Source organism: Embiotoca jacksoni, unplaced genomic scaffold (genome assembly GCF_022577435.1).
Source record: "Embiotoca jacksoni isolate LCO1_2020_lvr unplaced genomic scaffold, fEmbJac1.0.p SCAF_28, whole genome shotgun sequence".
Classification (NCBI taxonomy): Eukaryota; Metazoa; Chordata; class Actinopteri; family Embiotocidae; genus Embiotoca; species Embiotoca jacksoni.
Genome location: NW_027185379.1, coordinates 6,142,285 through 6,158,724, shown reverse-complemented (window position 1 = coordinate 6,158,724; position 16,440 = coordinate 6,142,285). Strand labels below are relative to the sequence as shown.

Here is a 16,440-nt window from a genome sequence, read left to right as displayed (position 1 = left end):
TCACCTGTTGACATGTTGTTTTACACTCTCCCGACTATTATTTCACTGCCTTTATACACGTAATCTATGTTACACCTTACTGACATAAATTTAACATTGTTCACTCTCAGGGCTTTCAGTTCACTCTGCTATCTTTTCTTCAGCAGATTATGTTTGAGTTGACCTCAGTATTGCATTTCCTTTATCCTGGAGAGATACGTGACAAATGAGCAAAATCCAGCCTCAGATAAAGGTAAAAAAAATATTAGCTGAATGCTCTGGAATATAGAGCACCTCGTTGTTAAAGGTTGTGGCATCAAACATACACCAAACAGAACTGATAAACGTCAATAACAGATTTAATTCAATATGATATTATAAAACACAAACTTAAATGTAAATAGCAAAAACTGTACTTGCATAGAATGACAGTATAATCAAACCACCACTACAGTGCGAGTATCAACACAGAGTTTAGAATGGAGTGATGGAGTTAAAGAGAGAAGCACTGGACTCATCCGCTGTGAACCAAGAGTTTCCTCTGCATTCATCTAAAAAAAAAAAAAAAAAAAAAAAAAAAATCTAAAATCTAAAAGTGTAAATAGAAATGTTGCGGCAATAAGTGTGATGCACACATCATCGAGGACCTCCCTCTACGTCTCAGTTATGGTTCACCTCTCCATCACCTGCTATTAAAAGTGGAGTGCGCACAGCTGTGTGTGAGGCGGTCGGTGCAAAGGAAAAACAGCTCCTGCATTTCATGTTCTTCGGTCACTTCACTGACATCTGTCCACTGAGAGTCCTTTCAGGGATCTTTTCCCATCTCAGGTCTGCATCTCTGTCTCCATATGGGTATCAACTCTGTGTAAAAGACATTTAGACCTTAAATACAACAAAATAAAATGTTATAAATTCAATTATTCTGAGCTAAATTCATACTGTACCTGCTCAATATGTATATCATCTGTCCAGGATCATCTGCAAACACCCTGTAACGTCAAATGAAAGGCTCCATTAAAAAAATGATGTTCACTTACCCATAATCTGAGTCTTCTACAATAATCATTCAGACTTAAGTTTTTTTTCTGACCATCGGTTCAGGACAGGGCTTGATAAGACTATATTTCAACGCACATCATTCTTTCTCTTCAATCAAAGTATTTACAACATTATGAACACTTTTTAACAACTGACTTGGAAATGGTTGAAGAAATAAATTAAATCATAGTCACAGCAAAAACTGACTGTTCACTTACTGCCCAATATATATCCGACAGGTGCCATTTAAAGTGGTTCCTTTTGTTGTTGCTGAATGGCGTGTCTTTCAAATAGACTGATTATCTTTTGCTTTTTTTGTGCAATGATGAAAGTTTGATGCCCATAAAATGTTTTCCACACTTACCCATCTCCCCAGTGGTAAAATGCCCGGTCCTGGTAGAACATGGACAGAAACAGCCACACGCTTATTGTCTCGACCCAGAAGATGACAAACAAGAACCATAGCGATGACAGCAGGACTTCACACAACATCCTGGAGCTCTGTGACAACAGACATCCAGTAGAAGTGAGTGACATCCTCTGGAACGAGGATCCCTTCAACCGTACATTGTGACTTTAAAAACTTTTCACCTGTACTCTTTTTCACGTATCATCGTGGCGTAAAGCGATGATATATGTTTTTTTTTGACAAACTGTTTATATTAACACCTTATTTCTGGTTATATCAAACTATTTGGGAAAATGTCTAAGACCAAAATGTTGTTGCTTACAATAAAATTGCTGTCACTACTTTCCTCTGCATGATTGCAACCACATCTGTGCATTGGACATCTTTATATGGACACATAAACATACAGTAAAAAGTAAATACTGAAAATGATCAACTTTGCATTGAACACGTTTTACTTACTTTCATCTTTATTATTATGCAATTGGAAGTATTTGGATAATTACACTTATAAATATATATCATATTGCAAAATTGTCATCTGTTATAATGTTGTAAAACCATCCAACATGTTGGAGTTGGAGAATATAATGTAGCGATGGAAAACAAAACAAAAAAATCAACCAAGTAATGCAGGTAGCATATGTAATAATAATTTACAAGAGATAAGTTGTCTGGCTAATTTATTGTAAACTTTTTAAGCAGCATTACCAACAAGAAAGAAAATGCACTATTAAATGAAGATACATAGCATCGTTAGCTGGTAGACCGAGCTCACTACAGACTGCGTATCGTTACAATTTAATTAATGTCCACAATGCAGGAAATACTCATTTAATATCGTAATGCTGGCTAGCGAGGACTAAGGCAGCTCGGTAAGTTTATTGTACGGTTATTTACCTACTCAAGCCCAAGACTCGTGAGACGGCATTCCTTTTCCACGACCAGCTCACAAGTCACTTCTGTTTACAATGCTCGTCACATAACGCGTCGCACGCGTTTCCGCTTCTGAAACGGGTCGTTCCGAAGGGTCGGTGCCTGATTGGTTCAGGGAAGGGAGGCTCTGTCTGCGATTGGTTGTCCCGCTGTGGGAGGGTTAACATTGGGGACCAGTTGATTGACGGCAAAACAACCAATCATAGCAGCGTACGGTTTATGGTTTGGCGCAGTCCACAGATCTCCAGAGGTCCTGTCAGGCTTTTACTGCAACATATTACTGAAGCTTTTGGGTGTTTAGGATGAAATATAAAAAAAAAAAAAACAACAACAACGCGAGGTATACTAAAATTACTTTATTACAGCTGATTTCTGTTCAATATCCCTTTGCCAACACAATGGTAAATACAATACAAACAATATAGTAAATTTGATCCTATTTTTATTCTGTTTTATCTTTTTACACAATTTAAATCCACTTTTAGTACTTAACCATCTCTTATGTAGTATCTTCATAATCTCTCTGTCATTCAATAACAAGTTCCACCATCTATACATTTTAATACAGGTTATGAGTTGTAGTGGTAATGTGCCAAAAAATACTGACATCTTCAAAAGAAATGCAATATCTTTTCTTAACTTGCCTGTCACCCCCATCATCTTTTTTTTTTTTTTTTTTCTTTTTTTTTTTTTACTTTGGCCACTCGACCAGAACCAACTCGTTTGCATGTTTCATATATTTAATGTCGTCAGCCCAATGATAGGTTAAACCACGGCGCTGAAACAAATGCAGTGGTATCTGGGCCTGGCAACTCTGGTATGGCACAGTGTTTGACCATAGAAAGGATTTTCTGTTGCCGATTCTCATTCAGTATCCCACATGCTTTCAGTCAGTAGGACAATATCTGACATCAAATGTTAAAGTAAAACAATAAAAAAATAAAATAAAATCCAGGTTGGTGGAGAGTTCTTGTGACAACAATACCCAGATTCCCCTCACACACAACCATGACATAAAAGTGAACAAAATGTCTCCATAGAAACCTAAAGTTGGCATGTATATGAGGTTTAATTGGCCTAACATTCAAACTCTTGGCCTTTCACTTATGGTAAAATCCAATAATGATAATTACATTCTCATTTTCTTTACCAAATATGAAGAAATCAAAACAGAAATGATGAATCTAACTTGCTGTGTTACAGTAGCTGGAATTAATCAGTTGGCATAAAAAAATAAGAGTTTTGGGACCAAACCATGTTTAACTTGATATAATGCATCTCTAGGTAAGATATATACATATGGAAAATTGAAATCTCACCGAGAAAAAAAAAAAAAAAGAAGATCCCAGCATTTTTGTGTCCTCAAACGTGATAGGAATTTATCAAAAGAACAACATTCAGGAAGAGCCAGCATCTGAAAAAGAGGCTCTGAATCAAGTGGAATGGGGACAAACGGTCAAATGTGTTCAGTGGGGGAGAACGAGCTCTGCAGTGGTAACGCTCAGAGACGGCCGGGCGACTAAATGTGTGACGTTTAAAGGAGATGACAGTTAAATACATGGATATATGAAGCATTTTGTCTAAGAATATCTTCGAGTGAGCGATGTGAACTCAACTTGATACCACTTCAACTTTGAGAATGAAAGGTTTCTACTGTCCCTGTGGTCTGTCAGTTAATTTTAAACATCATTTGAAGTATTTTTTTTCCTTCGATAAAACAAGACATATATGAACATTGAACTCCAGCTTTGTGATTCAAAGGAGCATTCTTCTTTGTTATCTGTGGAGATTTTTGTTCCTTAAAGGCCTTTGTAAACCGAGTGTTCTATATTCTCTGAATGGAAATGACAAGTCTGACTTGAGAGGAGAGGCTGTTAAAAGAGCACATACTTCTACAGGGATGTTTCAGAAACCACAAACCAGAGAGGAGGGAGGAAGCAGAAACAGATCTTATTCAGAGCGGAATTGCTCGAGCTACCAAAGGAATACCCAAGTGCTTTTTGCCACATTTATTTTGTTTCTTTTTTTGAATTGAGCTTTACTATAGTAAAATGCCATCATGCAAGTATGTGCTTGATTCAGTCACTCTTGTTTTGGGGTTCAAATGAGATTGGTAAAAAAAAAAAAAAAAAAACATTAGCACCTTTCCTTTTCAATTTTTAGTCTGGCTTATTTGGGCTTTATCAATTCCAAGAGTTTTTTAGTTTAGTCGTGCCAAGCCTGCTGTCATGGTCATGACCTTCCTGCACAAAAGAGACTTAGTTCAGTTTGTTTGATGGAAACGGAACCTTGAACGCAACTAAAAAGCCTGCAGCATCTTCACAAACTCTATTCAATCAAACTTGGCATAAACACGCGCGGCAGATATCCAACACCAGCTACAGGGTCAGAACAGAGAAGAAGCTGCAGAATGGAACGAAATTAAAATGCTTTCACTCACACACTGCAGGTTGCCAGACCCTAGGCCTCGTCTGTACTTGGGGGAGGGGAAGGTGGGGATTGCTCCTAAAAATAAATCACAGCAAAAGTAAGTTTGACTCTTAAACTTAACTACATACATACCGATGAAACATTCATCCACCAGGTGCTTTGTGAAAAGAAGTCAAATTTAATTTTTTACACACATAGCTGTATAAAGTGCTTTGAAAAAAAAGGCAGCAGTTTTTAAAAGGCACTAAAAAAATAAACAGAACAATACTAGGATTGTTTTTGAAGGCCAATGAGTCTCATATTTTCTCCTCCTATCAACATGTAGTAACATTCTCTGTAGAGCAGGGGTTTCCAGGCTTTCCCCTGTGTACCACCTAAAGACATTAAAAATATAGTATGTTTCTATTTCTCAACATTTATAAAGACTTAAACCAACGTGACTGCATTCACTGTGAACATAATAATCTGGGACGCGTGGAGCTAAAATCACAGGTGCTAAAACAGGCTGAACTGAACATAAAACAGCCCTAATCCAAAACGGATGATGAATTTTTTATAATAAACGACGACTATCTGAGACCGACTTCAGTTTTCTCTGGTTAAAAGGCACTGTAGGAGTGTTCTAGTGTGAAAGGGTTTGGTTGTTTTGGCTCTGAATTTGTAAAGTCTCATGTGGTTGACGACAAGGAAATCGGGTGAAATAAAACCACTGAATAAAAGGAGGCATCTGATTCATCACAATGACCATAACAGCAGGTTGGCATGACAACAGGGAAGCATCCTCACTTAGGTCTGCTGTTTTTTTGGTTTGTTTTTTTTACCACTGTCGGAGAATTGGCAAGTGTGTTACTGAATATGAAGGAAGGTGGGACATGAATAGAATCAGTTGACTGTGATTGTATGTTACCACATTTCTAAGGACAGAGTTAACACATGTCAAAGGCTTTTTTTTAACAGTGTTTCATGTGCAAAATGAGAGCAATGGCTGTGAAGAGCACAAACTTGTGTTTTAAAGAGTCCTCTGCCGGAGAGAGAGCTGTAAATAAAAACAGAAAGGGGAGTAACGTGTTGACACTCAGGCTGCTTATGTAACATAAAATTGAAGGATCTGCAATGTGTGCCGATAAACTGCCGTGAGGATGGGCTGTGCCTTTTTTCCAGCCCTTTTGACCTGAGCAACATTTATTTCATCACACATCCACATCTGTACATGGGAGAAGAGGTGGGGTAGTGTCATGGGGAGAGACGGAGTGGCAGAGCTCGGCCGATACTCTGTCCTGCCGTGTTGGTTTGGATTCTACGTCTCCGGGGCTGACAGGGAGATCTATGTGTAGGAGAGGTGTGACCCGTTAGATATCTGAGAGGTGACACTGGTGCTCCTGCTCATGCCCTGCTCGCTGCGCCCTCCTGAGGGTGTCCTTCCCATTGCCTGGGGGCTGTTCTGTAGACCTCCACTGCTGCGGGAGACCAGGGCTCCGGCTGACGAGTGGCCCCAAGGTGATGGGCCCCCTCCTCCCTGCCCCCAGCCTTGCTGCATAGGTGCCCCTCCTGGACTGGAGTGATAGTGGTGACCCGACCCTGCGCCCGAACCACCGCTGCCCCAGTGCGGCCCTTTAGAGCTCCCAGACGGGTATTGTTGCTGATGTTGACTCCAGCCTCCCGGAGTCCCGGGAAAGCTGTTGCTGAGGGCCTCTGGAGAGATGTTTGATAGCACCATGTTGCTGAAGCCCAGACGCATGCTCTCCGAGTCAAAAGCCTCGACTTCTCGGGCTTGGCGTTCCAGCAGGCTTCGGATCCGCTCCAAGCGTTCGTTCTGCAGGGACAGCATCTCTTCCTCAATCTACAAAAGCAGAGTCAAAAATTAAACTGGAGAAAAAAACACTGTGTTCCTGTACCGTAAAGTGCACATTATGCAGATACGTCAGGCAACCAGGATCAAAAGGTACATTGTCACATTGTCATTATATTAAATCTCTACATGGGAATAATTCCTGGCGGAGAACCTTTTGTTCCAGCAGGGCCCTTCGGAGTGACACCCTCTGCTCCAGCTCCTTCCTCTCGCGGTCATGCTGGGCTTCTGTCTGCATCTTGATCTTGCTCTGGTAGGCGTTGAGAAGCTCCAACTCCTGCTGTAGCTGCATTCGTAGGGCTTGGCACTGAGCCTCCTGAGTTTCATCCAGACGTAGCTGATGGCAGAGAGAAGATCAGAATCAGCATCCAAGGAGTAAAATTCATACCAAACCATCAGTGATTTGGACACTAGCCTATCAGAGTCTTACTTCACAGCTTTAGGGTTTCTACATTCCCAGCTTTGTCATACTCACCGCCTGAGTGGAAAGCATTTCGTTGATGGAGTGGTCATACTGCTCTGCCAGGATGGCGAGCTTGCGGTGCTGCTCCTGTTTCATCCGTTTCAGGACAGTCTTGTGCTCGGACTTTGGTGTGGTCTCCAGCAGATGGTTCCTCAGCGCTTTGTATTGTCGGGTCTGGATCTTACAGGTGTCCTGGAACTGCTTCTTGATCTGTAGCTCTTTGGACTGTTTTGTAGAGAGGAAAGTGATTAAACGTCACATGCAGTGTTTCCCCTACCACTGTCTTGGTAGAAACCAAAGAAACAAAGTAACAAAGACAAGTAACGTAGTGAAATCGTTGCAGTCATATGTTTTGAGTCTTAAGTACTGAACACTCGATGCTCAGAAGCGTATTGTTACCTTGAGGCTCTTCGGTTGCTGGCGAACCTCCATGACGTGTTTGCGTCTGAGCTCCCTCTCCCTCCTCTTGTTGTACTCCTGCTGATTGGTGAGCTCCGTCTGGTGCTGCAGGCGGATCAGCTCGACCCTCGTCCTTTGGATGGTGTTGAGCTGGCGGAACTCCAGCTCCTGCATGGACTCGTGGTGCCGGAGGAGCATGGCGTGTTCCAAGTCCTTCTGGGTCTGACGCTTGTTTAGCTCCTGATTACATGAGGAGACGAACAAAGACAGGAAAGTCACTCATCAAATATAAATGAATGGTCTGATTTTAGTTTGTTTAGTCATTATTTAATCTTTGAAACATCCGAGGCTCAGCTGCACAATGTGGGAGGGATTACTGACCTCTCGAACTAGGTCCTGTTCAATATTGTGGCGAGCGATCAGGATCCTCCGTTTGAACCTGCGGCACTCCAGCTCCAGGTACTGCCTCTGTCTGCGCTGTAAGTTGGCATCCTCCTCGGCTTGGAAGTGTTGGAAGTTCTCCTTCTGCTTGGACAACCACTCCTGCTTTTCTTTCTTGGGTGTTGACTGGTTTTCGTTCAGCTCCTAAAAGGAAGGATGATTGCAGGTCACTCATTGAGGTCTGTGGGCTGAATGGAAACGGAAAGAAACAGGACAACAGATGGATTTCCGGACCTCTTTCAGTTGTTCCTTGCGAAGTTTGTATTCCCGTTTCTGGGATTCCAGGAAGCTGTTCAGCTCTTTCTTCTGCTGACTCTGGATATGCTGTTGGAACTTCTTCTCATCATTGCTAAAGGTTTTTGCCTGATGGGAGAAATGCACATCACAATCAGTTTGATCTCTGCTGAAGTAATGGCTACTCTTAGTGGACATGTGTACGGGTTGAAAGCCTACGTCTTTCTCCATGGACGCCTGGTGCTTTTTTATCAGTTTGTCCATTTCCTGGGCGAAGCTGCTTCTCTGGTTCTCCAGCTCCTTGTCCAGGCGGAGTCTGTGCTCGTCCATTTCAGCCTTCAGCTTGTTCTCCAGAGCCATGAGCTGTTTCTGATGCTGCCGCCTCATGCGCTTGTAGCCCAGTATCTGTTCCCTTAACTCAGAGTCCTGCTCGTGCTCCTTAATCTGCCGAGTGAGCTGGAAAACACAAAAAAACCAACAGATTTGATTCACATTTGCTGAAAAACAAACAAATATATGAATGAATGTCATATACTGTATATCCATGTTTGAGGATAGCGACAGCAATGCTTTTGATTACATCAAGAAAAAAAAACCTTTTTAGCCTTAATGCAAAAGCATTCAATGATCACAAGGACAATATTTGAAAAGAATGGCTTTTGAACAACTTGTGGTTGTGGAAAATTCCCAGCAGGTATGAGCGGCTATCCGAGTCATCAAGCAGTTATTTCAACCATTTTTTTCTTTTTAAGCAAATATAATAACTGTATTGTTACCACTGAAGCTGTGCGTATCGTAGCAAAGTGTTCTCGGTTTCGTTTGGGCCGTGGTGTGTGTGCAGGAGGGGACTGTGGCTCAGTTGGCCGGTTGTGAGGCTCCGACTCTTCATTGCGTGTCTCTTCCTCCTAAACGGACAGAGGCGCAACAGTACAAGATGTTACACCATCCACACAATATCTCCCGTTGTATTCACAATATATTCATCGAAAATAAATGGAATAATAAAAAATACTCAATTATAAAGTGAACCGTGCATAAAAAGACAGGGCTTCATTGGAGCTGTAAGTTCTAACCGGTTTGAGATGTATGACAGAGCTGTTGGACATCACCGTGTGGTCCCCCTCCATGTCCACCTCACTCTTGTCATCGCCGGCGTCTGTTAGACTGTTCACAGAGCTGCTCTGGGAACTGGCACTGATTGACATGCTGGGGATGGACTGGTTACTCCCCACGCTGTTCACTGTCCCCGTCCTACCCACACTGTGTTCTTGCTCCTAAAAAAATAACATACAGCAGACTAAGAATGTTACAACAATGCTCTCTCATAACAGGATGACACAACGAAAGACAGAGGCAAACTCAAGAGTGGTTAAAGCAGTCACATGACACACCTCCTCTTCATCTTGTGCCTCAGTTGTTGGGCCATTGTGGGCTTCCTGAAACAAGATCTTCTTCATTTTACGATACTGCAGATTGTCCAGCTCCCGCACTGCATCCTTAGTCCGACTAATAAGATCTATTAGAACTGATTCTGGTCGTTCACGCTGCACAAACGCATGCTGGGGGAAGAAAACAGAAAAGTCCTCTTGCATTAAGATCTTGCATTCTAATGTCGCCACAATAATGAACCTTAAAGCATGTTCTTACCTTTAAGAGCTCCTCAGAGTTCGGCCTGTCCTGAGGAAATTTCTGAAGGCAAGAATCTACAAAGTTTCGGAAATAATCCGTCCTACGGTTGAGTGATGAAATGTGGAGAAAGTTTAGAATATTTCATGGACTCAGTTTATTTAAAAAAAAACTTTAAAAAACAACGCCATTCACTCAAACATTTCATTCTATAGTCAATTCAATTGTATTTAAAGAATAGAATCAACATGGTCCCAAAAGACTTTACAATTACAAACAAACATACTGTCAGCAAATAAAATTTAAAAAAAACAACCACATTAAAAAGAAACGTTAAATAATGTTAAAAGAAATGTAGCAATCTGTGCCTAACGCTGCATGCAGGATGGAGGATTCAGGGTCACCTGAGTAACCAATAAGATTTAAAAAAGAAAAGGAAATACTCACCATTCACTAGACTGCAGTGTGGGACTCTCATTCTGTGCTATATGGTATAAGGCACTCATTGCATTCATGTTGAACAGTGGAGGCTTCCTCTCAGCTACAAACCAAAAAACAGATAACATCATGTAGACCGAAGTTGCGAAGAAAAATAAAAAGGAAAAAAAGAGACTAAAAGAGAGAGTTTAATGCTAGCCTTAAGAGTTCTACAAAGGTATAAAAAGAAATGTGAGAATGCAACCAATTGAACAACGAATGAGATCTACATGACAGATGTGAGCAGGGTCATATTGACCGTGACGTACCTAATTCAATGCAGGTTATTCCCAAAGACCAAATGTCCACCTTTCCATCGTACTGACCCTCATCCATTGCTAAAATCACTTCTGGGGCCATCCTGAGAAATCAAAACACATGCAGCATAAAATAATTATGTAAATATTAATCTTTAAAAAAATAACCAGATTAAGTGATAGAAAACAACCATTAATATACATGTTTAGAAGCGTACCAATATGGAGTCCCAACAAAGGAGTTCGCTGGACAGGCAATGGAGGCGGAGCCAAAATCTGCTAGTTTTACCTGCCCGGGCTCCGTCAGCAAGACGTTTCCTGCTTTGATGTCTCTGTCGAAACGCACGATCGGAAATTATTAGAGTTCCACCACAATAGAGAGAAGGGCCTGAGGGCATGAGCGCACGGCGTGCTCCCGAACACTTGGAATACTCACCGGTGAATCATGTTGTGGGAGTGAAGATATGCCAGCCCTTGAAGAGCACCATGGGTAATCGCAGCTATTTCTACTTCTTGCAGGGGTTTCTTGTGAACTGGAGGGAATGCATCACCAGTGGTGTCAATGAAGAAAGAAAGAGGGACGAGGAGAAACTCACAAAAGGGAAACTACCTTCTCTGCTTTTAGACATGCAGCCTCATGCACTGATCACGAGTTCCACATTTGGTTTTTTTTAACTCACCTTCTAACAAATCTGAAGCAGAGCCGAGACAATACTCCATTACCAGCTGCAATGGAATAAAAAGTGGTTTTCGTTCATCACTCAATCGTAAATACATTTTAGTCATACATTATTATCAACATTATCACTACCACACATGTTGAGTCTTACCCAGGCAGTGTGCTCTCGCAGGTAACATCCCTTGTACTCTATGCTGTTTGGGTGTTGTATTCTCTGCAGGAATTTCACCTCCTTGATTATGTCTTGCCATTTCTGGTAAAACAGTTAAAAAAAAAAAAAAAAAAAAAAAAAAAAAAAAAAAAAAAATCTGAGAACTACAACAAGAAAAACAACATCCATGAGCAACCAGTCCGCTTTACGTATACAGGTGAGTGAAAGCTGTCTTACCTCAGTGGACTGCTTCCCACTATACGACATCTTCTTGATGGCCACCACATCATTTGACCGCACATCCCGTGCCTGATGAAGCACATTATATATTAGTGATTGTCATCTTCAATATAAAATTCCATATATGATTTAAAATGTGTTTATGGACTCAGGTTACACAGTGAATGGCAGAAGTACCATTATTTTGAGATACCCGTGAAAATGTATTTGGTCTTTTTTTGTTTGGCTGTCAAACTTAAATTAAAAAACTTAATTCATTAGACAAATCCACAAACAAACAAACCTCATTGTCTCAAACATTCTTGATGATACAAACTGTATTAGAGACTCAGCTTCACGTTTCACATTAGAACTACATGGACTCAGTGTGGCTGTTCGGTCAACACTGGCAAAGAACAACAACATGGGATAAAAAAAAATAAGCTGTAAGCTGCCTGACATAAGCGATGCTTCCATCAGCTTAGGCATGATATCCACATTCTAGATGTTATATAACTAATTTTATCATCTACTACATAAAAGCACCAGGTCACACCCAATATAGCACAAACTTACAGATATTAAGAAAACATCAGAATCACACATTTTGTGTATTTTTCTGTAACTTTTGCTTGTTCAGCAATTTAATGAACGTCACAGTTTAGAGCGGTCACACTGATGCAGTGCCTGACTTTTTAAATACCTCCAAAATATTCTGAAATGTTAAAAAGGAGCAGAAGGCCTCTGAGGTTTGTAGAAGAATAAAAGAAAACAGAATGATATAGGAGTATGCATGATGACCGCATCCTTGAAGGTCATTGAGGACATACATCATCTCAATGACCTTCAAGGATGCGGTCATCATGCATACTCCTCATAAACTTGACAAATTGAAACACTTTCATATTGCTCTTTTAGAAAGCAAATTATGATGCAATATTGGTTGTTTATATTGTCTTGTTTTTTTTTTTTCTCTTTCTTTCAGATGTCCCTCGTTAAAAGGTGCCATACAACTAACTAACTTCTCTGCCCTAACAACCTTTTACTTCTTTGCAGGACCTGCATGTGCTCACATGTGCCACCATGATGGTCTCGCTTAAATAAATAGGTGAGCTTCATTCTCCGAGCGGCCTCCTCAGAAGCAGTTCTGAACAGGGCTCGGACCATCGGCTTCACTTGTGAAAATACTCACAAAATATACAGCACCGAAGCTGCCATGTCCAATTTCACGCAGATCCGAGAAGAGCTTCTCTGGGTCCTCCTTGAAGAAGAGCTCAGCAACATCGGGGTCCTTCAGGCTCCCCGCCCGACTGCTGTTGGGCATAATGGGGAGCTGGGGGCAAATGCCGCTGCCGCCAGGAACTATCTGGGTCTGCGACAGCGACGTAAGAGCCCCCACCGATGGCTCATCTGCAGGACAGTGGTCTCATATGTGTTCAGAGCTGAAAGCACAAGGTAAAACCAGATTAGGGAACACTTATATAACAGAACGGCAGCACAGTAGTAGAACTTCATTTATATTTATATGTCCTCAGTATAAATTACAGGCCTTCTTTCTTTGTACATACTAAATGGACAGCGATGAAGAGTGTTTAAAGAAGATAATTTGGATGTTTTGAGGTAAGATTGACATTGTCTCTACTAATAAGTGCCTTTACACTGGTAAATTTGATGCCAAGATATTAATAATATTCTATCAGTGAGAGAGCTCTTGGACTGTTCATATGTCCAACACCGGTACCTTATTACTAAAGTGAGAGATGGCTATGCATGACATGAGCCGAACTGTTATGTTAGGTGTACAAAAGTGGAAAATGGCCATTTGGAAATACTGAGGTAATAAGAGATAAGTCTCCTGTTTCCATAGTAACTACAGTAATGAAATCAGTGGGCTGTGTCCCTACAACCTCGCCTCACACCTTCAGAGACTGGTAAGTAGACAGACAGATGTGAGGAGGATACGGAGAACTGACAGTCTCTAGCTCCAACAAAGGCAACGAGGTAACAACAAGCGGCTTCACTGTGCGAGTGATGCTTGAACTGAAACAAAGCATTCCAGTGAGAGGACTACTTGTATAACCTGTAAGCACTTGGTAAACACACGTTCACAAACATACCACACACTGTACGTATAATCTTCTTGCAGGTTATTAAAGGCTCAGTTCATCAAAATCACCCAGGGATCTATTATTGGTTTCTAACCATAATGCTAGTTCTGGTTTTTAGTATCCACAGCTATAACATTCCAGCTTAACGTAGATCAATAATTTGTTTCCGCTGCTCACCATGTGGAAGAATTATGTATGAAATGTGCCTTACAAAAAGTATTGTCCGGAGAACAACTTACTGTAAAGCGTCAATGTGGATGTTTTTCTTCTGAATGTAACGGTGTGGAATAACTTCATCTCAAAAGGTCACCATATAAAAACCAAACGTTCTGGATGACTAGATACCACAAGGGATATGAGGGAAAATGCGTTGGTTTTTTTTGGGGGGGGGTTTGTGGGTGAATTCACCTTTTAAAATGACAGAAATGGAAAGAATACAGGATAAGTACACAACTCGACTGTCAAGGTTCAACTGTTCCTTGTAAAGTAGTTTCATACAGCTTTACTGCAGTAATACCGATGTTGACTGTAAAAGATCACAGAGGAGAGTTTACCGAGTGCATGCGGCTCAGATGATCAGTTGCAAACAGATGCAGAGCTGACGCTGGAGTCACAAGACTTCTTTCCCAGCCTGGGAGAAACAGCCCTCAGTTCGAGCAGACATCTTTTGTCTCACAACAACACTGAACAACTCACTATTCTACACAGATGCAGCCACGGCCCTGAAATAAAGCCTCATTACCATGTGGGACTGTGCCTCTTTATTGCCAGTGTTCCTCACTACATTGTTGCTCATGAATGAGCTTTGTTGTCATATCTCATGATGGCATTTTCAACTGTGGACACATGGGAGACAAAAAGCTAGTGGATGATAACTGATACCTTCATTAAACACCCTTGCTTTCCAACTGGCGCACACATCCACACACAAACGCACAAGAATGCAGCAGGACAAGACAACAAAGCTGGAGGGCTGGAATTCCCGATGTATGCCCTCACTGCGCTGCATTTCTCAGCATTTCCTGTTCGCACAGCTATAGGGAGGTAGGAGCGGGCCCTGGTGAGCATTATGACTAGTCATTATCCGTCTTCGACATAAGAGCGTGCTGCAATTTAGGACGATAGATCAACACTTTTTTTTTATTTTAAATCTGTCAAGTCACACAGATTGTGCATCCATGACTTCTGAGAAATCAGTACACATGTTAAAACTTCTAAACAGCAATGGAAGTCAGTTAACCTGGACGGGAGTCAAATTTCCTTGTATGTGTCAACATACATGGCCAATAAAGCGATTCTGATTTAAGTGGCTTCCTTTCTGGCAGTTCAATCCACTGCATAATAATAATAATAATAATAATAATAAAAACAACAACACAGAATCACAGTGACAACCTCCAACGCTTTCTTTATCTTTACCAACCAGTGTCAGAGATCAACAACTACGATGGGATATTTTAGCCAGCGTATGTTTATATGGAGGCCTGCACATGCGTATGGAGTACGTGAAGTAGGTTAAACGGCGTTTGGGCCGGACTTTGTCTTCGGGGATGTAAAAAACACATTCGTCACTACAATGTTATTGTTCCGATACAATTATTATTTTTTTAAATGACCCCTAAAATAACATGTGCGGTGTAAAACTGGCAGCTTTACCTGCTGCGTCGTCGCTGCAGTGAACCTGTGCCGAGTCTACAGTAAGTGGAGCAACACGAGAGGAGCTCAGAGAGTTTGTCACCTTCCGACAGCTGATTGTCGCAGAACAGAACAGGTGTCAAAACAAAGTGTAAAAAATGTTTAAAAAAAAAGAAAAAGACAACAATACCGTCAAGAGTAAAAAAAACAAAAACAACCTGAGATTTCAGGAGCAACTAAGCCGACGTTGACTCGAGCTGTTAGCCGCACACCAAAAACTTCACGCTCGCCAAGTTACGTGTCGCACGACGAAACAAATATCCCGTCGATATTAACGTCGAGTTTTACAAACGTTAAACAGTTGAGCCGCCATCGAGGGAGCTTTTTTAAAAGAGTCGTTTACCGGAGGGGAGGTGGGGGGGGGGGGGAGGTAAATGCTAAATTAGCACGCTAAGCTTGTGTGATGTTTGCTAAGTTAGCTTAGCCAGTTAGCCCCTGAAACTCACCCTCCTCCTGACAGGCCAGCTCTTCAGCGCTTTGTCGGACGATGTCGTGTAAAATTCACAACACTTCGGGGTTATCAAAAAAAAAAAAAAAAAAAAGTCTTCTTCCCGTTTCGTCCTCCTCTTCCTCCTCCTCCTCCTCCTCTCTCCCCCCCCCCCTCGCCGGTGCGGCAGTTTCGCGCGCTAAGTCCCCGCGCGGTTCCTCTGCGCTGTCAAGTCGATTAAAAACGCGCACGTCGGTTTGTGTTATTCCAGGTTTATTAAAAAAAAAAAAAAAAAAAAAAAAAAAAAAAAAAAAAAAATCCCCACCCTTGAAGCGACCGGGGTGCCAGGAGGAGATCCCAGGCAGGTCCAAAGATGGCCGCCGAGCGCTGCACCGCCGCCTCCCTCCGGGAAAATACAGTGAGGGAGGAGGAGGAGGAGGAGAGGAGGAAGAGGAAGAGGGGAGAGAAATGTGAGGGAAGTTCAAACACCTCCGAAACAACCCGAAACAAGCCGCGGCGGCATCCGCGATGTCGTCGGAACAAACTGTCGGTTTCGTTGAGCTCAGCGGCAGCTTGAGCGACGAGCTGTTGAATTGTGTCCGTGTCGCTAAAACGCCGGTTTC

The 16,440-nt window shown here is 41.8% G+C and overlaps 1 protein-coding gene and 1 long non-coding RNA gene across 3 annotated transcripts; both read right to left on the bottom strand.

Moving 5' to 3' along the window:
- Nucleotides 1–320: 320 nt before the first annotated feature.
- LOC138205282 (uncharacterized) lies at nucleotides 321–2,408 on the bottom strand. Of its 2 annotated transcripts, none has more exons than XR_011178861.1 (4): nucleotides 2,327–2,408; nucleotides 1,382–1,518; nucleotides 924–968; nucleotides 321–840 (listed from the first exon to the last, which is right to left on the bottom strand). It is a non-coding gene; the product is annotated as an uncharacterized lncRNA (long non-coding RNA). The 2 variants fall into 2 exon arrangements; XR_011178862.1 differs by having other exon boundaries at nucleotides 2,331–2,402.
- Nucleotides 2,409–2,703: 295 nt separating this feature from the next.
- taok1a (TAO kinase 1a) lies at nucleotides 2,704–15,972 on the bottom strand. The gene is made up of 20 exons (XM_069161393.1): nucleotides 15,837–15,972; nucleotides 12,780–13,029; nucleotides 11,606–11,677; nucleotides 11,369–11,470; nucleotides 11,219–11,264; nucleotides 10,975–11,071; nucleotides 10,757–10,870; nucleotides 10,551–10,642; nucleotides 10,252–10,345; nucleotides 9,826–9,907; nucleotides 9,570–9,737; nucleotides 9,252–9,452; nucleotides 8,955–9,083; nucleotides 8,398–8,634; nucleotides 8,179–8,307; nucleotides 7,885–8,088; nucleotides 7,504–7,743; nucleotides 7,117–7,329; nucleotides 6,796–6,978; nucleotides 2,704–6,632 (listed from the first exon to the last, which is right to left on the bottom strand). Exons 2-20 carry the CDS (start codon nucleotides 12,909–12,911, stop codon nucleotides 6,117–6,119), a joined length of 3,051 nt encoding a protein of 1,016 aa, XP_069017494.1. The 5' UTR covers nucleotides 12,912–13,029; nucleotides 15,837–15,972; the 3' UTR covers nucleotides 2,704–6,116.
- Nucleotides 15,973–16,440: the final 468 nt, after the last annotated feature.

Coding starts and splice junctions, on each gene's coding strand:
- taok1a (XM_069161393.1), bottom strand. CDS start 12,911: ATGCCCAACAGCAGTCGGGCGGGGAGCCTGAAGGACCCCGATGTTGCT. Junction 8,635..8,954: donor CGATACGCACAGCTTCAGTG/GTAACAATACAG, acceptor TGTGTTTTCCAG/CTCACTCGGCAGATTAAGGA. Junction 7,330..7,503: donor AGCAACCGAAGAGCCTCAAG/GTAACAATACGC, acceptor TCTACAAAACAG/TCCAAAGAGCTACAGATCAA.